Here is a 27,901-nt window from a genome sequence, read left to right on the forward strand (position 1 = left end):
TGAAGATAGAAAGAGAGAGACTTATGTTTCTTATATTACTGTAGCGGTATCTAAAGAAGTTTTACTTCAGTGGTGTGGTCTAAGCAAACTCGTTTTTTTTTTTTATAAATTATTATCATAAAATAATAAATAAAAATACCATTGAAATTTTACAAATTTACTAACAAAAATAAAGAGATAGCTCGAAATCACTTAATTGAATGTTTCACAGATTAACTGACATTCACGATACAAAAAAAAAGAATATATTATAAAAGTACCGAAATAATTTACAATGAACAGTTTAATACAACGCAGTAATATTTAAAAATTTTAAAAAATGTTTCAGTGTACTAAATAGGTAGTTTTTTATTTGTTAATTTATATGCCTGTAATTTTATTTCATGGCCGATTTTCAAGCAATATTTATTGCATAAGTGAAGCAGGCGGTAAGGTAACAGCTCCGTGGCCTGAAAGAGGCGAAGGCAAAGTCGCGATTCCGCGTATCCAGGCGCCGCGCTCGCAGCAGTACGATTCAACATTACCTAGTGCTCTCATGTAGATTGTTGTTACTCCACCTGAAATTATACTATTTTGTAATTGTATTTACACTATATTGGCCTACAAACAAAAAAACCTTAAGAAATTTTTGTTTCTTTTCTGCAACAAAACAAAATAAGGGTCTACTTATTTCAATTGATCTTATCAAGTGAAATTGTAATAAAATCGATTAACTGTTAAGGCAGCAAATAAAAATCAAGGCTTATAAAGTCTCTAAGCCTAACCGAATCTCTAAACCCTAATTTTTCTTTCTATGTACTTAAGGTTATATAAATCCACTTGGATTTGGACCCATGGCATCGTTGTTGTGAAATTAATTTTACTATGTATTCCATTAGTAATTACGTCATCCAACTGAAAATAGTAACCGTTATTTTAGACTATTATTTTTGCTAGGATTTCCAGATGTTCATGCGCGCGGCATCAATAATACCTGCCTATGATCGATCCGATTTAGTGCGAATCATAAGATATTAATTTTAATATGTTCAAAAGCGTAAGTAGGTAAACAGACATTATTACTATATAGTAAAAAAGTCTTAGTAAGTGCAGCAGCCCTAAACTTTAATAGATGCATCAAAATGTGCCAAGGAAATTCTCTAATATCTTAACAAGGTCCAGGGATAAATCATGATAGAAAATTTATTTCCATGTCAGTTTTTCACTGAGTAGCAGAGATAATAGTGTTTTGACAGTACGTATTCTAAAGCGACACTAATAGTATGATAAACCCATTCTTATTTTATGATGCTATATATCCGATAACCAGTGTAATGATTATTGATGATTGATGTTGTGAAATCTTATCCATGTCAAACACGAGAGTACGGAGAAGAATGAATACGAAGAAATGAGGTTTCAAATTCGTTTATTTTGCACGTTTTAAAAGTAATATTATAGAATATAAAAATAGATAAAATCATAGTTCTTTGTCAATTTTGTAGCAAATGAAAAATAATAAACAAATATTTTGTTTAGATTGACACTTTTATTTACAAGAAATCAAATTACATCTAAAAAAGCAAAAAAAAAAAACAGTATGCACACATGCGAGATCAGTGTTTAATTGCGTCATAGATTTTTAACTACTTTGATAGTATGTTGTGAGCTTGTGAGCGATCACGGTTCCAACATATCTTCACCTATTTAATGACTAGAATCATGACAAGGAGTAAAACGAATAAAATACTGCTCCATTTATTTACGTGCTCTGATATTGCTGATTTTTTTGATCTGTGACAATATGTCGGTCTATAAAAACCAAAGAGCAACACGGAGGGGAGTAGCCATGTACAGGCGTTCCCCTCTGTCAAGGTATAAGGCCAAATGGCCATATGCAAACAATAAAACTAGTTGCCGCCGCACTGATCACTAGACTAAATCTAGTTGCGCGATTGAATCAACGTCCTTCAAAAAATGCCAAATTGTTCTGTTTTTTACTGCAAAAAAAGATCTGCCACGTCAAATTTACTAAAACATGGCGTTACCTTTCATACGTAAGTATTTTTTAATCATATTATTACTTGTATACTCCTTTTAAACCTTTTTTAAACTTAAAAATTACAAATATTATCGTTCGTGTTGCCTCGATTTGTTTACCAACACAGGCCGCTCGCCCGCATACAATATGCGGATCAGTCGAGCGACTGATCAGAGTCTATTTCCGAGAAGTCACTGTCGCCGAGCGATAGTGTTGTTACCGGTTTGTTTGTAGATGGTTATCGATAAAAATGGCAAAGGCAAAAGAGGAGACAGATATTTTTGAGATTTTGATTTATTTAAAATATTATATTGCTAGCTTTTTTTAATAAACATAGTTATATAATAAAATTGCATTAAATTAAATATAATACACGTATTATGAGTATTAATACATTTTACTAGAATTACTTAATGTGAACTTCCACCATAATGTTTTATATAAAAATTTGGCAGGTTTTCTAAAAATCCAAATTTAAGGGATACATGGAAAAAAAATAGTAATATGTAACAGATTAACCTGGACGCCCACAAAAAATAGTCTAATTTGTTCAAATCATATCAATACCACTAACTTTTAAGTGTTGGCGAACAATAGAAGGATAAGTCGAGGGCACCAAACCAACACTAACGTCACACTGTTTTTGTCCCGTAAGTTTTTTTTTTGTCTCATGTACAAGGTAATCAAGATATGGTTCACCTTAGTCATAGTATTGAAATGAAGCTTAGATTTATCAACTTTGAAAATGAACATCCTTTCAGAGTCATCAACAAATCATTAAATCTAGCAGATGACAAGCTATCATCTTATGATGCCATTAGTGTTACGCTCCCTACTCCCGATTCGTTGACATCACCGTGTATATCATCAACTCCTCAAAATGTATGTTACCTTTAAATCGTTTATTGTAAATGGCATTGTTTGGCACAACAACGTTGCACCAAACGTATTGTGACATAATTATAATAGTTAGATATAGGCAGTCGCGACACTTTTTAACTGACTTCCAAAAAGGGGAGGTTCTCAATTCGACTGTATTTTTTTATGTATGTTACTTCAGAACTTTTGACTGGGTGAACCGATTTTGATGATTTTTAATTTAACAGAAAGCTGATGTTTATCATGTGGTAGCGTTTAAATTTCATCGAGATCTGATAACAACTTTTTTAGTAACCTTTGATAACGCGTATATATTACGTATATTGTATTACTTGTCGATGTAATTGAAGTCAGTTTTGTTTTCGTTTACGAGCAAATACAATTATTGTAGATAATGATGTGTTGTACAAAGTCTTACAACATTATATATTTCTATTATCATTAGTTTTTGCAGCGTACGCAATGTAAGGAATTTTTTAGGTTATTTTTTTATCCCTTGGGTTACATTATTGGAGTTTTAGTAAGGATCCCTAATATTTTTGAAAATATAGTATAACCTATGTCGCTCAAGGATTATGTAGCTTCTCAACGGTGAAATAATTTTTTGAATCGGTCCAGTAGTTTCGGAGCCTATTCAATGCTAACAAACAAACAATCAAATCTTTACTCTTTATAATCGTTTATTTTACATGAATATGTATGATTTGTAGTATAATAGTAAATTAAGGCTATTTTTATAATAACATCTTACCTTTGTATCAAATTAAAAAACCTTATTTCCCTAACCGAGTACTTGAATTTATCGATAATGGATATCGACAGTTGTTACAACCATGGCTGTAAGAAACTTGTCAGTGTAGTTGCGGCGTGTCATTATACTGTAATGACACAGAATGTATCTATGTGTGTGTGAAAAATGTAAGTGTGATTTTAATTTAGTATGTGTGAGTTTCGTAGTGACAGACGATTATTTTTGTGTGGGAATTAGATAAAGTGTGCATGTGTGTAATTTCCCCCCGCAAAAAATGACAGACAATTTTGTATCGGTAGCAGAAGCAATGGCTACTCCCCTCCGTGTTGCTCTATGATAAAAACCTTAAGTTCAGGTAGGTGCAATTAAGTCAGTTGTCGTGACAGATCTAATGATTTCTCTTCTCTCATTTACGATTTATTTATTATTCGTTTATAATGCAGCACATGGAACTTAAAGTAAACGGTATTTTTCTCTAGATAAACTAAAACTAACATATACCTACTATATATGTATTGTAAAACATCAAGGTTAATATGGAACAATGGTCTGTATTTAGAAATTACTAGAACACTACAGTTGCATCATATCACTAAAATTATTATCAAAACATCCTTTGATTCTATTTATAAATGAAGTTTTTGTTTTTATTCAATTTCTCTGCAAAAATGTTGCTTGTTTATCTTCTGGTTAATTTATTTACAGTTATTTTAAACTCATTTGAAACTAACCAGTCATACATGCATTCACTCACGTACAATCGTAAAATCTGTGTATTTCAACAGTTAGGTATAATATAAATTTTTAGCTGACTTCAAAAAAGAGTACAGTTCCTACCGTTCTGTATTTTTGGCTGTATATATTTTGGAATGGTTGGAAATATCTTTGCAGTTAAGAACGCATTTAAAGAAAATCTGGTTTTTAATTTACAAAAACGACTTTATATATGTATTCATCAATGTGTAATATTATGATGGGATCGGAGGGAAACTGACGAAAATGCACAGAAATAACACGAATGCATTTAAGACTTGAACACTTATTTTTTATTTGTAACGTTGACTATTTCGACGTTTAGAAGATTTAGTATTGGATATTTTTTGGTGTAAAGGTCAATTTGTATTTGATTAAAGATAAAATGGCCAAACCTATAATAATTAGTTGAGTGCCGAGGTACGCGAGTGCGTGGCCGTGACGAGGTATCGACATCTCAGTCTCTAATTTCCAACGCCGTTCTTTCCAGTCCCACGCATCAATAGCTCCAACACTACTCGCTGTTTTATCCTAAGATAAAAAAAAATTAAATAAGTAATATGACACGAGGTATAGAGGGATAAGAAAAAACACATTATAACAAACACATATTAATACACGTTGATTTAATCCAGTAACAAAGTATTTTTGTATTGTAATTTATACTTTATGGTATGCTCTATGGTAGGGCACAGCAGGAATTTCCTGCTCAAAATCTGGAGCAGCCCGAATGGGGTAGTACCTCGACCTTACACAAGATCACAGCTAAATAATACTGTTTTCAAGCAGTATTGTGTTCCTGTGGGTGAGTAAGGTGACCAGAGCTCCTGGGGGTGATTGGGGATTGGGTCGGCAACGCGCTTGCGATGCTTCTGGTGTTGCAGGCGTCTATAAGCTACGGTAATATCTAACCATCAGGTGAGCCGTACGCTTCTTTGCTGACCTAGTGATATAAAAAAAAATGTTTATTTATGCTGCTTTCCAAAGGTCGTACATTATAATGAAACAAATTTTTCGGATTTTATCACGGTTTATTAGGTTTATTTTCATGACCGACGTTTCGGACGTTTCGGATGTCGGGTATGTAAAAAACCCAATAAACCGCGATAAAATTGGAAAAAGATGTTTCATTATAATGAGTGCGCGTAAGCATTAGAAATTTTCATTCGCGTAAGCATTAGAAATCTTATGTATATTATTTATGGCCGGGCACTGTCTTCATATATTTAATTTAAAGTAGATAATTAATCAATATTGTTTATAATAGTATGGTAATGGTTCACAAGTTCACAAATAATACAAATAAGACATCCTAAGTATATTATATTATATACATTACATACAACAAATTGGTTTTCAGTACGTCTACCTTACATCACCTATTATCTATTATCGTCTACATCACACATATTACATCTACATATTTTCTATATCCATATCTATATATATATTATTCATTACAAAGTTTACATAGTTTTATCTTCAACATCTAAATACTTGTAATCGTTTGAATTGTTTATCTCCTTACATAACTACACATTATATCATAGTCAGTCCTCTGAGCTTGTACCTTATTAGTGATCTTGCCGGCACCTCCAATTATGTATAATTTGTCGTTCATGGAAAATAGAGTTGCAAAACACCTCGGGAATCGTAAACTATGAATCTCTGTCCATCTTAAAAGGAAAATGGCATGTATAAATTACTTGTCAGCAAATTTTGGGTTTAAATTAACGTGTAAGATGATTCACTGATGTATATTTTTATTTCAAAATAAAGTAATTTACAGATACTTTAGCAGTGACACATATAAACCATCATTATCAAAAATTTCCTAAAGTATCTCCAACAACATGGCCTAAGACAAGCATTAAACCAACTAGTGCGGTTCATTTGGATTTCGTTTAAGACTGTATGCAAATATATATATAAATATAGATAAACCTACCTTTATCATAACAAAATAAATTTGTTCATCAACAAGGGTAAATATTATAAAGTTTTTAGTGTTGTACTATTATATTATTATTATTATTATATTTAAATTTATTTTAAGGAAGTTCTTTTGCAGCAAACAGTGGCTACAGGTTCATTCTAAGGATTTTTTATTTCCGTACAAAGGATAATAAATATATTAATATATATATTATAATAAGGATGATAAATATATTAATTATTACAAAACTAACTGATTCGTCTTGGAGTTGTAACATTCAACGTTGGCACACACAGGGTGGCGTTTCTCGCCAGTCATTCCTCCAGCCACCCATATATAGTCACGATATTTTGCTACTGCTGCCGCCATCCTCGCTGTACCCATTGCTCGTACTTCACTCCATGAACCAGTCTTTGGATCGAAACGTTCAACTGAACGAAGTACTCTAAAGAAATAAAAAGAGATTACCGCTCTACCGCTGTTGGGGTTTTCTGTTATTGAAACTTCAGAAAACTAACTATACGTAATGTATTTACAACGTTTTTCCTCCAGAATATAAATAAGGTTATTAGAAATACACTTGGCAAAATGTCGGTCTTGTGCATTTGGAATTTCATTAAGCAAATGCATTATCAAATTGATTTTTCAATACGATTTAAAACTTTATGAAAGTTGCTACACAGAATTTGTTATATTTTATATTTATTTGAAATATGATATATTACATTTGGCCTTTCTTACCTGTCTTTTTTATCCTGGCCACCAATTGCATAAAGCGCCATGCGGTGTACTACAAGCCCAAAGTTCTTCCGTGGTATTGCAAGTCCGGATTCGCTGTACCAAGATCGGGTAATTGGTTCAAAGCTCCAAACTGTTGACACCACTACGGACTTACCTCGTAAGTCATCTTCACGAGGGTCTGCACCACCTGGTATTTGGTTGAAAGATGGAGATCGACGTAATTATTGATTTATTGATGCTACTGGTATTAACAGATATATTGTGGTAAGCATTTAAAAAAAGAAATTATTAGACATATTATCAAAGAGAGAAAGTAAGTTTTTGTAGTAAAATAAAAGTCTGCTATAATTTTTCAAAACTGTTTTAGATTTAATTATTACCTACAAGAAATACCCTTCCTCGTAAAAAGGCAACTGAATGATGATGTCTTGGTTCTGGAAGTTCTCCAACCAAATCCCAACAGTTTGTTACAGGATCAAATCTGGAAAGTGTTTAATCACATAAGCGCTTAAATATGTAATTTGCATTTTTCTACATGAGCGGGAATATATCAGACATGCAGTGTTTTAAGGCTAATAGTAACTTACTATCAAACAAGCATAAAGGTCTTTAATTAGGTTAGGTTAATTTACAACGCCTGCTCTTTTTCTTATAAAATTTAAGTGTAATATTTCAAGAAAACTACTGTTTTTTTTTATTAAAACTGGCAATCTTATGATACTATGAAAATATTTAGACAGAAAATATTTTCAGAGATATAAATAAGATCACACAGCAATGTTGGTTGATATAATAAAATCACACAGCTTGACTATAATGTTTGAAATACCTAAATATGTCTTTTCCCGTATTTTTCGCTACACCATAGGCAGTATGAGGATCGATTCCTCCAAAGATCAATACAGTTTCCCTGTCCCAATTATAGAGAGAACCATCTGCAAGGTAGTTCTTATTTGATGGTCCTAGAATTGATGTTGATAACTTATTCCTAAAATAAGAAAGCAATCAATATGATTAAAATAACAAATGCGGACAAAAAAAAAATAAACAATGTCATTTTTGCGATTGTCAACTTTAAGAAAAAAATATTACACTGTATTGTTTAGTTTGTGTTCATTCTTGCATTACAGATACATTATTGTGTGATATGTATAAAAAACTGTTTGAAATCGTTCAATCTAAGCGGAATATTTATCGTTCTAATTTCCTGCATTTGACGATCCTTGGCCATGAAGGTGTGTAGAAGATTAGATTAGGTACAAAGCAAATAATGTCTAGGTGATATATTGCGCATAAATTCTAGTACGTATATATATTTTTTACATAATGTGAATTAAAAAGTAATATTTACATGTTAATTCTTGCAAGAGATTCTTTGGACTGGTTGAACATGGAAGTTTGTGGACTGCAAAATTTGTTAGCCGATGTTGTGGCAGTTTTTATTTGCTCTGGATGAGATACATTAGTTGTTGTTTGGGCACGTGCAGGACTTTGCGATTCTCTATAATTTAATTTTGTTAAGATTTTTTAGTAAATTATGATCATCTTATGAAATATCCTTGAATTACATCAAAGCATAAGTTTTATTTTCATTTAAAAATGGAAATATTCACTTTCTCAAACGACAGTTTTAATTTCACTAGTATTATTTTAAAAACTAAGAAAAATATTATAGCCATAATAGAACTAGGTAATTTAACCTTCTAGATCCAGTCAAAGCTGCTGTTGCTTCAGCTAAATAAGTAGCCGCAATACTGATTCTTCTTTCATTTTGTCTACTTGGGTATTGATTCTACAAACATATTTTTGTTTTTATGTATTTATTTGTATATTTCTTGATATACAAGCCTTAGTAATAATGTTATTACATTTTCTGTAGTACTAGTTCCAACAACTTCACTACTAGTTTCACTCGTAGTATTCAACTCTTCAGCCGAGTCCTTTTCTGGCGGTTCGTATATTGTAGTCGAATGAGCCATCTAGGGGGATAGGTGCAGTTTAGTTTGTAAGTTTTTATTGTATATTTACCTTCAATTTTATATATGCAATACACAACAATCCGGTAATAACGTGATCGTTATTTTTTAGTATTAGCATATGTTCGTTTTTATTATTTTACATATATCCACCGTGTGTGTAACATACACGTACTCGGTCGTTTGTTCCCTAAGGTAAGCACTAAAATATTTGTGTTTTATATATACCCAAGATATATATAAGTATTTAAAACACAGTTTCCGATATAAGTACTTTATATCTTTTCGAGATACTTTTGAACATGAATGTTAACGACCTTTGTATATTAGCTGAACCCGCAAACGCTATTTTGCCATATTATTAACCCTCTTAATTCCCCTCTTATAACTTAGGGGTATGAAAAATAGATGTTGGCCGATTTTCAGATCTACCCTATATGCACACAAAATTTCATAGAAACCGGTCTAGCCGTTTCGGAGGAGTATGGTAACTAACATTGTGACACGAGAATTTTATATATAAGATGTATATTAGAGTGGCCCAAATAATAGAAACTATCACATGCTCTGGTTTAACCTTTTGCATTTGATGTAAGTTTTCGCAGCACTCTGAACTGCTAAAGCAGGTTAAGTATTTCTAGAATCCTGCAACTAATATTGCAAGTTTGATGCTATAAAAATATAAATAGCTAACATTTTATTCTAGTCCTTAAATAATGATCTCTGGTGGGAACAGGTGGTAAAAGGTTTAAGGTTAAGTAAATGTTTTGATTAAATTCAAACCAAGCAAACATTATCTGATGATGATCAGTCTTTAATGAATGTAGTTAGTTATTCCTCTTTCTAGAAGGCTCTACTTTCTAAGGCTTGAGTTATAAGGAATGACTAGCAATACCTGTGCGAATAATTCGCATTAAATAAGTATAATAATTATCAGTTTACAAAGTTACAAATTTTTTTAAACCGAAGCAATAGCAAATTTTTTAGTTATTGTTGCCGGTAGAGCAAGCAATTATCGATAAAATTGTATATAATTTATGTGGAATAATTGTGAGGCTTTTTCAAAAATCATGGTAAAAAAGGGGAGGAAAACATCATAAACCTTAGCGTATATATATATATTACAAGATTGAGGTTATCTTTTCTATATTCTTACCTCTTTGTTTTTGGTATTATATTCCGTGTTTGGGCTTTTTTCGGAGCTTTGTAATTCATTGAGTTTTTCTATTTCCATCGGTGGCGGGGATCGATTCCGCGAAAAATTTTGACCGTTTTCTCTATCCTGCAGTAACACTTTAATTAGTAACAGTTGTTAATTTATTATTTTGCAAGTGTACGCGGTTTACGTGTTTCGTACGTATATGTAGGTATGTATTTTTAATTATAGATTTGAATTCACAACACCGATTACAAACGAAAATAAACTCTTTCAAGCTTTATCGTGATAATATTTATTGTGCTGAAAAACTATGGACTTCGGCTGTATATGTATGTATACATATATACAACACATTAATTTAGAATGTATTCTATATTATTATTTTTTCTTTTAAAGGGTATGAATATCAGGGTATTCAATTTTTAACCTTTGTTCTATTCTCAAAGAAATCACTTATCGTCGGGAAGTTATCGTTGGCCAATCCTTTCAAGGTAGCGGGTAAAGGAAAGTCGAATTTTGTCCGTCGCATCTCCTTTTTATCTGCATCCATTCCGCGTAAACTTCCTGGTAAAATAAATTTTATATTTACACTAATATAGCATTGCTATAATAAATTTAGTGATAATTCCCAATAATGAGTAAATTGTGCAAGTAGCAATAATTATATTATATGTGTTTTAATAATATGTAATATATACAGCTTTTTCAGTATATAGACCACATATAGTATTAACAATAATAATAATATAATGATATTAGTAGGCAAAATTAATAATTTTTTTAGTTCTACGACATACAAGACAATTATTACACTGTTGAATTAGACACACTTATTTACATTTTAACAGTATTTAATTTAAACGTTAAAATCCTGATTTGTAAACTTATATTTAAAGTCTGGTATTTTTTCTTTAACTTAAATATAAATTGATTCTTCAACTTTCGTTAGAAGTGGTATTGTTTTTGTAAAGTCGAGAATAGCAGGTATGCGGGTACGGTAGATGTCATTATTTAGGAGCCTAGTTAGAAAAGAATTTGACTGTGTTTTACCACATTTAAATTATTTTAATGCTGGTTAATTTTATTTAAACCATTACTTATATGTTGTAAGCATTTTTTTCAGCATTAAAAAAAACCCCAGGTGGCAACTAGTCATAAATAATTTCATGACACGTTTACGTCATATATTTTAATCTAGAAACTTATTTATGTACTTATTTTCATAATGTTTGTAATAAGTTTAGGGTATTGGCCTGCTTATCACAATTTACTGGTAAAATCAATGTTTATTTACCGGGACTGTCGTCGCTACGTCGTTGCATCATCGCCATCTGTTGGTACATCTGCTCCTTCGGTACCAAGAACTGCTCGAGATATTTGAGAAAATCCTTGTACGTGACGTGGTTCTGTACAATGTTATAGTTATTTCCAGGTATTTGTTTGGGTTTATCAGTCATATCCGTTTTCCCTGTGGACTTTGTAATACATGTAATATTTGGTATATTCACATATATTATAAGTAAAGAAAAGCTCATAGACGAAACGGATATGACGCATAAACGTTATATATGTATAGATTGAATTACTAATGTAATAATAATAGAACTATTAATACAGAAATAATATTTGTTTAAGGTTGAAATACTAAGAAATACGCATTATATGAAGAGACTATGACGACAAAAATTACAGATCAGCGTCCTTTAATTAAACAAATCAACAGCAATTATTATTTAATCAATTTCATAAAATAATTATTAATTTTATTATTTCATTAATAAATTTTAATAATTTAATCAAATAAAAAAAATAATAATCTATACATTATTTGAAATGTTAAACATATATACTAATAAAATTAACACACTTTTACAATTAAATCACATCTTCTCTTTTAAAACTTTGTGATTTATTTTAAAGTGACTGCAAAAAGAAACAAGCATAATTGACATCGCAATAAGATATTCCAGACGCAGACCCAATTATAGCGCCACTTATTTGGTACACCAATCTGGGTGACCGAACTTAGCTCAGTATTTTTAGTAAATCGTGTTTTTTCGAAATTACATATTTATAAAATATGAATTATATTTTTTTACCGAAATTAATAAAAAAAAATAATAATAATAATGATAAAATATGAATAATATTTTTTGATTTTACCGACATAATAACAGAAACTAAGAACTGATATGTATGTCCAAAAGAAATATATATATTTAGTTTAGTATTATTGTAAAATTATTCTTAACCTTTTCTTCCCCTATCCAATTTCTCTCAGCTGGTTCCTTTAGATCCAAAACATCTATCCAATGGTAATAATTTTTGGAGTTGTTGCCGTACCAGTACTTAATAATAACATATCTGGTGAACAAAATGAAAATTACTTTATAATCTGCTTCTTAGAAATATACATTCAACGACTAAAACAATTAATCAAAACGTGGCAATTATTTTTATTCTCCGCCAAAGAATAAGTTGTGACTTGGAAAAAAAATATAAAGTGATGCAAACAAATTTTGGTCAAGGATTTTTATTTCTTAACTATGCTTCTTAGAATCTATTTAGCAGTTGATAGATGATGGAGAAATGGAGATAATAAATAATGATGACGGTAGAGAATGAAGGATATTTACACTTTTTTGCAATTTTAGGTTTTTGAATGGGGTACGTAATGGACTTAAAAGTGTGGACAGTATGAAAGCTTTGATCAATAAGCTAGTTTACTCTGTAGAATCGAATCCCTAAAATCTACACGTTTGATCAATTCCAAAGGAGAATGGGACTTTTGGGCCAAAATGTAATGAGTAGAGATATTGTTTAAAAAATTGGTCATATTTTTTTATTTTAAAATATAAAATATCAGCTCAATTCTGAATCTAGAAGCGGTGAAAATTGAGAAAGATAGTTTTCATCAAATTATTTGGGTATCGATTCAACTATAATCGATTTCAGAATTCAAAAAAAAAGGTTTGCACTAGTTAACTAATTCAAGATATTTAGATGCACAATTAAAGCTGTAAACAATAAAGTGCATTTAAATAAAGTTACATTACTATGGACAATATCAATTAATATCTGATAAACCAAAATGATTATCGATTTCATATCGATTTAAAATAAATCATATTTTTAATGACAGCTTTGAAAGCTGACTAACAATAATACTGTGTCCGTCACTCGTTTCGTGTTTACTGTTTTCCGATGCATTCTGAGTCCATTCCTGATATTTATTTATGGTTTCAAGTGTATATCAATATTCGTAGTGAGTTTTCAAACAGTCTTCACTAAATATAACAAATATTAATGCTACAAGAACTTAGTGATCGCGTTTTTTATAGACATTGTATTATAACCTCACTTTTACAAAAAGTCGAATAACTCCACTCTCAGATAGCCAAAATATAGATAATTTTCAGCGAGGAAGCAATAAGCCTAAATGCATTAATTGATACCATTTTCATTTCATTACATTTTGGCCCAAGAATGTATGGAATCGTATCATTCTCCTTTGTAATTTTGATGTATTTACGTAAATTGATGCTATAAAAAATACGCGCATCGGTACATATACATTATGTTGATAGATAACCAAGTATATTTATTCTGGTACTGATGTTGCTAAATCCTGCGAAATACCCAACTTGTACCAACATAACACATGTCTTTTTTAGCATACTCGTTGGATTAACCTTGATGTATTATTTCTTCATAGATGACGGATCTGATAATCTAGCAGGTTAGAGGAATTGATACAATTTGGTGACTGGTTTTTTATTACTTTTAGTGGTTCAGTCCATATATATTCGATGATGCGTTGGCGAACCGGTCACATCGCTGGTCTTTGCGCTAGCGGTCGCGGGTTCGATCCCAATACATGACAATCTTTTATTTAGGCCAAATAGATGTTTGTCGTGGTCTGGGCGTTTGTGCTTGTGTATTGTGTGTGTTTCCGGACCCACGACCCAGGAGTAATTCCTACTGGGGGCCACTGAGTGTGAAGCGTTTGTTTATTTATCATACAACTTTTGAGAATACAATGAGTACGTAATAATTTAGTCTACTACGTAATGTGTAAAATGAATGAAATAATAAACAAATAGGTTAAATGAACAAGCACTACTTAAAAGTAATTTATATTTTTATTATACGTATAAATATTTTCATTTTTTTTAAGTTTATATTAATAGAATTAAATAAATTTGAAATGAAATGTCCGAAATGTTAATAATAATAATAAAAAAATATAGAAATATATATATATATATATATATATATATAATATAGAAATATATATATATATGTGCTGTGTGGGCTACGGCACCAAAGAATTTAGCCACCCCCTCTTCCCGTGGGTGTCGTAAGAGGCGACTAAGGAATTCCAAGGTTCCACTACCACCTTGGAACTTAAGAAGCCGACCGATATATATATATATATATATATATATATATATATATATATATATATATATATATATATATATATATATATATATAAATAAATATAGGATAATAAATAATATAGGATTGTCCGCCAGTTTCTCAGCCTACAGCCCTAACCCCCGGCCGTTGGAGTTTCTGAGGGCTGACCATCTAGGAAAACCGGTTAAGCCGAAAACTCACCGAACTAGGGCCGATAAGGGACAAGTAACCCCGCCCAGGCTAAGACCGGCATCGAACCCGCTAGACCATGCTGTTAACGCAATGGTTGAATTCCTAGCCATAGTAAAAGCCAATCGAGAAGTCAACTTGGCCACATGCAAAAAGATCTTGGAGGCCCATCAGCGAGGCAGCGAAGGTCTGCTAATGGTGCTGCTCGATGAGGCAGAGGCAGCCATATATAATAACGACACGTCCCAGGTTATCAAAGGACACATGTCAGGAAAATATATGGCAGCCTATAGCGGCACGGGTGGTTTTGTGGGCACGGCCGAGGCTGCGGGGCGGGAAAACACGTCACCAAAATTTTTAACACCTCCGAGGGACCCGGTTTTGGTGGTTGCCAAGTGCACGAGAGTAATGCTGGATGACAGGATGCTTGAGATGGCAAAATCCATTTCAGTTGATCTTGATGTCGACGCGGGCCTCGTGGGCTGGCAATTGCCGAAGCTGGAGTGGATAAACGGGGTACCTGGGTGCGGAAAAACGACACACATAGTTAGGAACTTCGATGAGAATGTAGAAATAGTAGTTACCACGACGGTCGAAGCTGCCAAAGATCTTAAAGAGAAACTAGCCCGCCGCTTTGGCGACAAAATCAGGTCTAGGGTACGTACTATGGCCTCCATTTTAACAAATGGGTTCAAAAAGGGCACGAAATGTAACCGTTTAACGGTGGACGAAGCCCTTATGAACCATTTTGGAGCTATAGTAATGGCGGCTCGGCTTTCGGGGGCAAGCGAAGTTGTTCTCATCGGAGATGTCAACCAGTTGCCTTATATAGACAGAGAAAATCTGTTCGAAATAAGGTACTGTAGACCTTACCTGACAATCAACATCTCACGTGATTTGTCCTGCACATACCGGAGTCCCATGGACGTTGTATATGCCATCTGCGAGGTATATATAAACATGTACTCGTCAAATCCCACCATCCACTCCCTCAGAATGAATGGATACACTGGCGCGCCAATACCAAAACTTCAAAAGGCCACCCTATACTTGGTCTATACGCAGGAAGAGAAAAAATTCCTGATGGACCAGGGATACGGTGCTGGAGAGGGATCGCGCGTCATGACCATTCATGAAGCACAAGGGCAAACCTACAGCGAGGTCATCATCGTCCAGACAAAGACCGAGAGGCTACAAATCCACGATAGTGTGCCTCATGCGGTAGTAGCGTTAACAAGACACACTAACACCTGTGTCTACTACACTGACGACGGTGATGACGCAATCGGCAGGTTCGTTAGCCGAGCGCTGGGTGCCTCGACAAAAACAATCTTGGAGCACAACCTGAAAAGAACCATCCACAAGCGTGATATGTCGTTGGCAAGGGCTCTGCTCAAGATGCTGGGATCAGGCGTGGCTCATGATATAGTAATAAGAAAGTAGATATATAAATATATAAATTCTTATATCCTTTTGGTTTATCAAATAGTTACAAATAGCAGTTATTTTGCATGTTGATATATTTATTTAAATTTTAGTTAAGCTAAGTTTGATTATTAATATTATCTCAACTTTACACTTTATATAAATTTGATTGATGACCTTTTTAAATGAATTTTATTATTAACAAGTAGTATCTTTACTGTTAATTTTTTATGCGAAGTAATTTTAATTATACTTGCTACACGGCATTAATATATTGTGGAATGTTGTGTACCCCGTGATGGGATACATATTAGATAATAATGTAATAGTGAATTATATATAATGTTCCATATGTATTTTGTGGATGTACCTATAAAATAAAATAAAAAAATAGATAAATAAATAGTTATGTAGTGAAATTTAAGTAAATAACAGAAATAGATAACTTATACATAGATAAACAAATAATAACTATATAAAAAATAATATATATATATATAAGAAAAAAAAAAATCCTTACTAACAGTAACATAGGTTAAGTGTACATTGTAAGTAGAACATAAGTGTACATATATGGTAACTAGGAAATAAGTGTACATATATGATAACTAGGCAAATAAGTGTAAATATAGACATAGATAAGAAAAATAATAATGTTAGAAATTAGAAAGCAATTATGTGTATACTTCTGCATAAACAGTATTTAGTAAGGAAAAAAAAAAAAAAAAAAAAAACCGTCGGCGTCGGACCACGTCCTAGTTTTACTAGGCAGTCACAGGACTGTCGATCTGTAGTATAATAAGTAGAAAAATCGCCTGTAGTATTATAATGCATGCATGATAAACAAAGGCACGGGCATTTTGAGCCCGTGGATCAAAATTTATAAATAAAAAAAAAAAAAAAAAAAAAAAAAAAAAAAAAAAAAAAAAAAAAAAAAAAACCCGGCCGTTTGATCTCTCTGCCGCGCCGGAGCGTATTCCTCCACCCGCTTATATTTATATATGTAAGTATAAGTAAATTTACTATATTATTTATATAAGTATTTATTATAATATAATAATAATAATAAAGCCTTTTATTTCCGAGAACCAACAAATAGTTACATAATACATGTGTTTATAAAATATCCCTTATCTCGGTGTGCCTCTTGACATAGGCCTCCTCCAGTGATTTTTCATTGAGCTCATTATAATATATGTATCTATTATATATTAAGCGGGTGGAGTGACAGCCAGTCACATAATAATAAAGACGTTTATTCACCAAGCATAAGAAAAAACCAAAAGATTTCTTAAAGTCTAATTTAAAGAGATTTTAGAAATAATGCTGGTGAAAAGGTCGTAGACTTAGCTTATAGGCGCTTTTCAGTCCGCACCTATAAACACTATTAGATATTACAAAAAGGGCAGCTGGTTTATTTAATGTTTACTTTTGTTACTAAGCTATTCCTTGATACGACAACGATAAAATACTCGTATTATTTCTTACATATACATAAAAATCAATCGTCGAAACATGTATTTTCGCGCATAAGAGAGACTGCTTCATTGTGGATAACTCTTTTTAAGCAACTTTTGTATGAAAAAAAAAAAAAAAAAATGGCCTTACGAAGTTTGACGGATTAAATATTGTTAATGACGTTACTATTCTAAATAAACGAGTATTTTTTTTTAGTTTTTAACCGACTTCCAAAAAAGGAGGAGGTTCTCAATTCGACTGTATTTTTTTTTTATGTATGTTACATCAGAACTTTTGACCGGGTAGACCGATTTCGACAAATTTTGTTTTAATCAAAAGGTGGTGTGTGCCAATTGGTCCCATTTAAATTTATTTGAGATCTAACAACTACTTTTCGAGTTATATCTAATAATGCGTTTTTACTTGACGCTTTTTTCGTCGACCTACGTTGACTACGACCGCATAACTTTCTACTGGATGTACCGATTTTGATAATTCTTTTTTTGTTGGAAAGGGGATATCCCTAGTTTGGTACCGTGATAAAGAAACCAGGATCTGATGATGGGATCCCAGAGAAATCGAGGGAAACTCTTGAAAATCCGTAATAACTTTTTACTGGGTGTACCGATTTTGATGATTTTTAATTTAATAGAAAGCTGATGTTTATCATATGGTCACATATAAATTTTATCGAGATCTGATAACTACTTTTTGAGTAATCTTTGATAAAGCGTAGTTGCTTGACTATTTTTTCGTCGATCTACGTTTTATTACTTGTCGATGTAATTGAAGTCGGTTTTTTTTCGTTTGCGAGCAAACACAATTATATTGACTGAACGTACAAAGCTAAATTCAAAAGATCGGTTAATATACAAAGGTATGTCTAAGAACTGGAATCTAAGTTTTTTTTTTATTGCGATTACATTACCAAACTCGTTTCGCGTGTAAAAACAATTTTTTGCGATACTCAAACATCGCGTTTTTTATACTTTAGTAAAAACATTAGCACACAGATACAATACAGCTTAGTAGTTTAATAGCATTATGGGGAAATGACAGTCAAGAGACAATATATTTTTACATTAAAACTATAGCTGACCCAGCAAACTTTTTTTTTGCCACATATATTATTAGCCTCCTTAATCCCCCCCCCCTTGTAATTTAGGAGTATGAAAGATAGATTTTGGCCGATTTTCAGATCTACCCGATATGGACACAAAATTTCATAAAAACCGGTCCAGCCACTTCGAAGGAGTATAGTAACTAGCGTGGTGACACGAGAATTAATTAGAGATGAAAGAGTTTAACTGGAAAGAATGTAATTTAATTATATATATTATTATATTGTAAGTATCATTGAGATCTCGTTTTCTTTGTTTATATTAAATTAATTATTTGTTCTGTCACCAATATGGTTGTAACATTTTCATAAGTATTATTTATATATTTAAAAAAATATTGAATCTAGCCTAACCATAGACCTTTTTTAGGAACAGACGACTTTGCGTGTTTGCCTAACATATTTTTTATACATCAAGGTTTATATGAAATCTGTTCATATTTTTTTGTGATTGTTATTGTATTTATTTTATTTGTCTATCTAAACTTTGAGTATGTTACAAGAGTAAGGATAACTTTACGATTAATAACATTGACAATAAATTTATATTTTATTTATACTAGCATTCCGCCCCGGCTTCGCACGGGTATTTAACAAAAATTTCAAAATATTATTTTTTTCAATTTTTTTTTTGATAATATAATATAGCCTATGTCACCCGCGGATAGTATAGCTTCTTAACAATGAAAGAACTTTTCAAATCGGTTCAGTAGTTTCGGGGCCTATACAATACAAACAAACAAACAATCAAATCTTTGCACTTTATTGCTTATTCGCTTTTAGTCCATTTTATTCACATAAATTATGTTTGCTATTTCTTCTAACTAATATATATATATATATAAGTTTTAATATCTTTAATTAATATATGAAAATAAGTTTTAATATCTAAATATATATTATAATCTAATATTTAACTAAATATTACAATTACAAAGGGTAGGCATAACATTATTTGATTCATTTGATAACGATTTGGCGCAGTGGTCGAGTAATAATTATACTTAGCGGTCGCAGTTTGATCACGAAAATTGAAAAGTACTGCGTTCAATACACAATGGGGATCGTAGAGTGTAAAACGTTTGTTTACGTAATTTGAGAGTTATATATGTAATAAAATTGCACATTTTATTGCTTGAAGCTATATTTTTATAGTAATCAGTGATAGACTAAAAAGTTATTATAAATGAACGTATATTTATTCCTACTTTTTTTAGTTTTTAGTTAATTTTTTTCTACTGTCGTTTTGCGTCGTAATAAAAAGTTCACACAGTATTATTACACACAGTATATCCTATTTTCATTATTTTAACATTATCATGTATACTTATTATTATAAATTTGGTAATTTATAGTTTATCAATAACAAACCAGAAATGTTCTAAGATACTTTGAAATTTTACAAAACAATTCAGTAAGGTATTGCTGTTTTTATTTTGGCTGAACTTACGCAAGTCCATCGTCGACCATCTGTTGTACTTCAGGTTTGTTAACGATTTCCATGATCTCATTATTCTCTGGATTTCTCTTGATATCGACCAGTTTCCAGGGCGATATTAGGCCGAAACGAACACATTTCATAACATCTACGGCGAAACGGCTTCGGACCGACCAATTTCCGTACAACCAACGCACTCCAGCCATTAAAACTTCTATTTCACTACATAAAAAAGAAACAAATATTTATCTTCATTTCACCTTACATCAGTGTGAATAATTTTTGATTTCAATATAGAATCGCAATTATTTATAACTATTAAGCTCAATTATAACTATTAACTCAGTGAAAGCTTTTCGCATTTGCAGGGGTCGCGAACAGAAAATAGATTATTTTCATTACAAAAATAAAAACAAATAAAAAGTAAAGGTATTAATCACTTATTAAATATCCATATCACTTATATATATAATCACTTATTAAATATCAATTAAATGTCGAATTATCCTGAAGATCGGCGCTAAATATCTGCGCCAATAATTATACTAGAAATTAACTCGGTTTACCAGTTATTTGGGCACTGTTTGTCTCGGTAAATGAAAGAACCTGAACCTATAAATAATTTACTTAGGTATGCTTTTGATATTAAAAAGGAAAATTAAGTCGTAGGAAGCGTAAAAGATTTCTATTAGGTTACCTACATAAATAATATATATAAAAAGTGATATTATTAAAAAAAAAACAAGACACCTTTAAATTAAATTAATGGATAAAGACAAAGACCCGACCTTACCTTAAGCATCCGATCCTTAGTTAAAAATTATTAGATGAAGAACAATAAAGAAAAAAATTGTTATGTAGGTAAAATATACTTTTTACCTTGTGACACATATAAAATTAGATTTCAGTAAAGTAATTATTTCTTCAAGTTCCAGTTGAAGAAAATCACTAGAAGCCACCAGTGGCAAAAAGAACCGCATTATTCGGGGCACCTAAAATTATTCTAAATAATAATAATCTAATAATTTACTTACACAACTTATATAAGTAAAGTAATAATTGCTTATGATTGTTTAGTTTTTTTTCTCTTTGCACTGTTCTATCTTTTATACCTCTAAAGTGGAAACTATGTTTGTTTGAATTCTGGTTTCAACTGTTTCCCAAATAAAAATTTAATCTATTTTTTTTTATTATAAACATACCATTATATCTATCACTGGTGCTATTTTTCGAAGCCTAGCTTCTCTATACGCAGCAAATGCTGTATCTTCGTTGAACAAATTTTCATTCAATATAAACGACCAGCATTGCTCTTCTAAATCTGTCTTAGATGGAAAACAAGAAATATGGATTATTAATTTACTATACGTCATCTAGCATTTTATGATAATATGACTAAATCACCTTTTATTTCTAGGTACTGAGCAGCGCACAATAACGCTAGTACGTTATCTCTTTTTATTACTTTATTGCTTTCTGTGCCACTAAATAACATCCATTCATAGATTGTTCGAAATGTTCCAGGAGAGATATTGGCCTGTGTAATAAATATTTATTTGTGACATGTACATTTATTTATAAATCACAATTTTCATTTACTAACAGATGATAAATCTATTTTACGTTGTCCGTTTCTATCGAAATAGGATGAGTAAATCTGAAGGACTATACGATGACAGTTAAATTCATCAGCACCAATTTGAACTATCGTATCGGTATTTCTGAAAATAAAAGTAATTATTATTTTATAGTATTTGAGGACTCTTGATGAGGATCTTCGTCAAGACTTCTTGCGAATGTTTGCATCTTACAATAATAGATAGTAGATGCTGTATTGCGCTTCACATTTATGTACGTTAAACAGAAAAATTATGATCCATTTATTACAGCCGCACTAACCTTCATAATATATTTATTATGTATGAACATATAGCAACCGATAGGTATAACAACATCATATATCATGTAATGTGATGATGTTTAAAATATTAAAATAGAGTTTATAATTAAAATCTGAATATCAGCAAGAATATTCAGTGAAATTGGCCTTTCTAGTCTTAGGGAGGAGGATTAAATGAGGTTTTATTGACAATTCTAATTTTATTCCAAAATATATGTTAAACTTATTTACGATAATTATTTTTTACACTAAGTAATTTAAATATTTTGTGTTGAAATGCTCACACGAAATTATGTATTCGCCGATAAAATTCTTGAAACAAATCCTGTTTTTTAGGCAGCTGTATTCGCATCCAGTCTATTGGTTCAGCTATTGCATATCCAAGACTATTAAGGTCTTTTCCTTTGTCTTCTTTTGTATTCAAGCCCTTCACTTTTGAATTTCTGCCAACTGTAGTTTTATTTTGATTATTACTTTTCATATCTCGTGTACCATATTGCAGTTGTGGTTCAGATTCATTACTCGTTTCCTGTTTATGGTCAAATAAATTCCATTGTGATTCAAAACGATCAAAATTGTTAAATACTATTGAATATTTTAAAAATTAATACCCACTTACAAAATTTTTAGTGTCGCCAGCCGCTTTTCCTTCAAACTTTACTTTTACTTTAGCTTGTGTAGGATCAGCTAGTAGTACACCGACCGTTGAAGACTGAAATACTACCTGTAGAATTCACATTTATTTATGTTTCGAGTTATATTTGATCAAAATTCTTGGAAACTATTATTAATCTTTTAAAATAAAATTGTAAAAATCACCTGATTTGATTGTACTTTTAGATTACCACTAGGAGTAGCTTTAAAAGGAAATGTTGCTGTATTTTGTGTACTGAACTCATCTGTGCTGCACATACTGAATAATAAAACAAGATTGTATGTATTATTAGTAGTAATATAACACTATATGAGTCTGTCTGATGTAATACCTTGTTGTGTCAGTACTTGATGAAGTATTAATATCTCTGTCCTGCTTGTGCATGTAGTCATTTGCTAGCCTTGAAGCAAAATTGTCTGGAGACATTCTAAATTTCTTTTTTGACTTTTTCCTGCAAGGTCGTTGTATTAATGTAAAGCAGTGTTGATATTTGTAAAGACGCACCATTTACTTACTTTCCCTTACACGACATATAATTATTTTGTAATAAATATTTTGTTGACCAATATTCTTCTAATGTATCTCCTGACGCATCAAATGTATAATATTTTATGTTCCTTTCATTTGAGTAACAATTTTTCGCTCTTTGTAGATAGTCAAAAGCTAAAATTGTTTAATAAAAATAACAAAAATGTTGTTAATAACCAACATAAATTAATGTTAGGTGAAAATACTAACAATTGAAACTCACAAAGGTCGCTTACATTCGTGGTAAGGTCAGATAAAGAACTGCTTTTATGGAGTTTGGGTTTTATCGTTATGTGATATCGTTCAAAGAGTATATCTTTACCGGTATCTCTTCTTTTTAATGCAGTAGAGAATCTGTAATTTCTTTTATTATTCAATTTAATATAATAGGTTAAAGTTAAAGTAAAAACTCTTTTCTCAACTCGTTATCGGCGCGGATATTGAGCGCTGACCTATGACTTTAATTCAACGTTTTGTATAACAAATATTTTACATTTATTTATTTTTATTAATGTACTGAACGAAACTACCTATTTCAGTTTATTATTTTTGCACGATGCACAAATCGATTGACACACTGACGGGGAGTGCTCATTATCAATATCATTACTTGTACCTATTCAAATATGCAAACAATAGCTTCAAAAACAAGGGTTCTATTAATGGCTACACAGGCCCACAAACAAAAATTCTCCGTTCCATTGACTATTACACCCATTTAGGTTATGTATTTCGATGCACTTAATCCGAATTTGGGTACCGTTTGGTCCCTACACCCCCTTATTAAGAGAGAATTGAAAAAAAAAACCGCTAAAAATTGCTAAAAATCGCAAAAAATCATTTGTGCTAATGAATTTGTTTTGAACTAGTACAAGTATGTTTCTTATTATTTATATTAATTTATTTAAATTAAATTACTAAAAATATATATAATTATTTATAAATGCTTATGTATTTCAATGCGTTAATAATAATTATTCGATAAATAAGTTATAAATAAATATGTATATCTATGAATCTATGAATACAATAATCAAAGCAATATTGTGGAGGTTTAGGTATAGCATTCTTGGGCATATATATTGATACTAAAAATTCCAATAATATAACATTTATGAGATGACATTTTGTATTTATTTACATCAAAACGTGTTCGGGATTGTTGTATATAGTACATGTAAATATTGCCCTATTTATGGCTTAGTTGTGCGCATACGCACGTAGGTCATTGCTTAAAATTAGAAATACAAGAAAAAGACAATTCATCATACAGTTTCGCGAATAAAACTACACAAATATGCAAGCAAATTACAAGAAACATATGACCACTAAACACTAGAGTCTTACTATGTATGTGTTTTTTGTACGTAATCATAAATAAATATAATTGTGTTTGCTAGCAAAAAAAAACCGACTATAATTACATCAACAAGTTACATCGACATTGTTGGATACGCAGATGACAGTACGGTTGTTGAGAGATATCTGTGTAGCGCAAAAGACAACAGGGACGTTATACTTCCTCAGAGAGAGGCCATAGTAGAGCGAACGAACTCAATACTAGGGCACGTAATTGCAACCTGGTCACGTTCAACGCCACCAAAATGCAGGCTTGTTTGTTCTCCGCCAAACGGAGTCCTTTCAACTTGACTCCCACTTTCCGTGGCACACCTGTCCCTGTGTCCTATATCCTCGACCACCTTGGCATAGAGTTGAGTTCTAATCTCAATGTTGGCAATTACATTGAGTCCAAAGCGCAAACTGCGGCCAGAAAGCTTGGTATCTTAAATACGGTTAAGCGATATTTCACGCCTGGACAGCTTTTACCGCTGTATATAGCTCAAGTCCGATCGTGCATGGAATATTGCAGTTACTTGTGGGATGGCTCAGCGAAATATCAACTCGCTACACTGCACTCAGTCGAACGCAGAGCCAAGCGGCTAATCAGTAACGCCAGTTTGGTGGAAGCTTCACACTCTGGCTCATCGAAGAAAAGTTGCCAGTCTAACGGTCTTTTACATATTGTACTTTGGGGAGTGTGCTCTGGAGCTGCACGAGCTCATACCCCCATCTCCTTTCTTCCATTGGACTTACAGACGTACTGCAGGCTTCCATCCCTACCTGATTGATCTACCCATCATACGTACAAAGCGCTTCGAATCGTCTTTTTTAACAGCCAAGGCGTGGAATTCCTGCCGGCGTCTGTATTTCCGAGTTCATACAACCCAAACATGCTTAAAGCGCAGTAAACAGGCTTCTTCTGGGCGAGCGAGCTCCATCTTCGATCTCGTCTCAGCTCTAGAGCTAGACTAGGGGTCAAGACTCAAGAGTAAGCTCATGACATAATTTAAAAAAAGACAAGTAATACAACGTAAGTAGCCGAAAAAAATTAACAAACGTACTAGTCGTCACTACGATTTTCGGCGGCTCCCCTCGATTTCTCTGGGATTTCATCATGACATCCTGGTTTCCTTAGTATGGTACTACCCTTGAAATATCTCTTTTCCAACAAAAAAAGATGTATCAAAATCGTTTCAAGAACGACGAAGTTATCCCCGAACATACATAAAAAAAAGTATGCGGTCGAATTGAGTAACCTTCTCCTTTTTTGAAGTCGGTTAAGAATTGGAGTTTTGTTTGTAATATTAAAATTAACACCTTTTTAACCGACTTCCAAAAAAGGAGGAGGTTCTCAAATCGACTGTATTTTTCTTTAATGTATGTTACATCAGAACTTTTGACCGGGTGGACCGATTACGACAAAAATTTTTAATCGAAAGGTGGTGTGTGTCAATTGGTCCCATTTAAATTTATTTGAGATCTAACAACTACTTTTCGAGTTATATCTAATAATGGGTTTTTACTTGACGCTTTTTTCGTCGATCTACGTTGTATTATACCACATAACTGGGTGTACCGATTTTGATAATTCTTTTTTTGTTGGAAAGGAGATATCCCTAGTTTAGTACCATGATAAGGAAACCAGGATCTGATGATGGGATCCCAGAGAAATCGAGGGAAACTTTTGAAAATCCGCAATAACTTTTTACTGGGTGTACCAATTTTAATAATTTTTAATTTAATCGAAAGCTGATGTTTGCCATGTGGTCACATATAAATTTCATTGAGATCTGATAACTACTTTTTGAGTAATCTTTGATAACGCGTAGTTACTTGACTATTTTTTCGTCGATCTACGTTGTATTACTTGTCGATGTAATTGAAGTCGGTTTTTTTTTCGTTTGCTTGCAAACACAATTATTACTAAATGCATATGGATGTTTACACGGTAAACATACCAAAAATAACATTTTTTAGAATTGTTGTCTGTCTGTCTGTCTATTTGTTTCTGTCGGCTTATCTCTGAAACGGCTGGACCGATTTTGACGGGATTTTCACTGGCAGATAGCTGATGTAGTAAGAAGTACCTTAGTCTATTTATATTTTAGAAATTTATTTATTTTACAACTTTGCTAAGTGAACAATAATTGTTTTGTTACATTCCATGAGGACGAAGTCGCGGGCACAGTTAGTTATTAATATGGCGGAACCAAAAGATATTCGGTAGCGTCGTATGGTAGTGAAAGTAACCAGCTGAAGATTTTTGGTTTTACCTCGTTAACCAAGCCCAGCTATGAAGTGTTCAATGAATAGACTAAAACGCCTAGCGAAGGATGTTTTGACTTTAGGTATGTCGACTCTGAATATACGGTTTTTAGGAGGTGTTGGTCTTTGAAATGAATCGCTTTTTGGTGTAGTTTGACAGATGCGCTTAATATAGTAGAACTAGCAAGCATTAAGTACTTTGCAACCACTATATAGATTTATTATAGGCTTTTAGTGTATCTGAAAGGTTTTTTATAGATGGCTTTGAGTACAGATCGCTGTGTTCATTCAATATTTATCATGAAAGTCGTGGCAGCACTTCCCCAGCAATTTGTGCAACATATTTAAGGACTGGCTGAATGCAAAATATAGTTTTAAATGTTGTTTGGTAAATTTCCTTCTCTAGGATTAAGAAAAATTCAACTATATAAAATTTTAGCTCATTTGTATTTACCACATTAAAGAGGCAAATGATATAAAGACTTTCGAAATAACGAAAATAAATGATATTGTATAATTATGTCATACAATGATGTTAATTCTGACGATTGACTTGAGCTAATTTCTTATTCTTATAATAAAATTGAACAAAATTCCTATTTACTCACCCTGAACCTTGGTGTACGACTGTGGCATTTGAACAAATATTTACCTGCGTAATATTGTTATTTATATAAAACCAGTTTGTTTTTATGGTTACATTGATGTTTTATCAAAATATTGTGACGTATTCAAAGTATTATTAATATGAATGTATTATAAGATGCAAAGATTTTAGATCCTGTTTTTTATTTCTACTGAAAAGCACGTCAATGTTTTGCCGAAATGGGTTCAAGAACCAACAATTCGCTCCATCATCGGTGCGACTTAAAAAAATATACATAGATAAAGTTAACGTGAATAAACTTAAAAACTTACTTTTTCCAAACTAGTACTTTTTAACAT

General features: G+C 32.0%; 1 protein-coding gene across 1 annotated transcript; it reads right to left on the reverse strand.

Annotated features, from left to right (window-relative positions):
• Nucleotides 1-327: 327 nt before the first annotated feature.
• Nucleotides 328-27,901, reverse strand: LOC123653779. The gene is made up of 26 exons (XM_045589762.1): nt 27,871-27,901; nt 26,306-26,322; nt 25,472-25,542; nt 23,587-23,704; nt 22,987-23,127; nt 22,787-22,891; nt 22,452-22,696; nt 21,871-21,988; nt 21,672-21,804; nt 21,470-21,588; nt 21,147-21,259; nt 20,280-20,489; nt 12,468-12,579; nt 11,510-11,621; nt 10,643-10,779; nt 10,213-10,338; nt 8,949-9,059; nt 8,781-8,872; nt 8,432-8,581; nt 7,916-8,068; nt 7,461-7,570; nt 7,081-7,267; nt 6,593-6,784; nt 5,974-6,079; nt 4,799-4,934; nt 328-557 (listed from the first exon to the last, which is right to left on the reverse strand). Exons 1-26 carry the CDS (start codon nt 27,899-27,901, stop codon nt 406-408), a joined length of 3,297 nt encoding a protein of 1,098 aa, XP_045445718.1. The 3' UTR covers nt 328-405.

Source organism: Melitaea cinxia, chromosome 5 (assembly GCF_905220565.1).
Source record: "Melitaea cinxia chromosome 5, ilMelCinx1.1, whole genome shotgun sequence".
NCBI lineage: Eukaryota > Metazoa > Arthropoda > Insecta > Lepidoptera > Nymphalidae > Melitaea > Melitaea cinxia.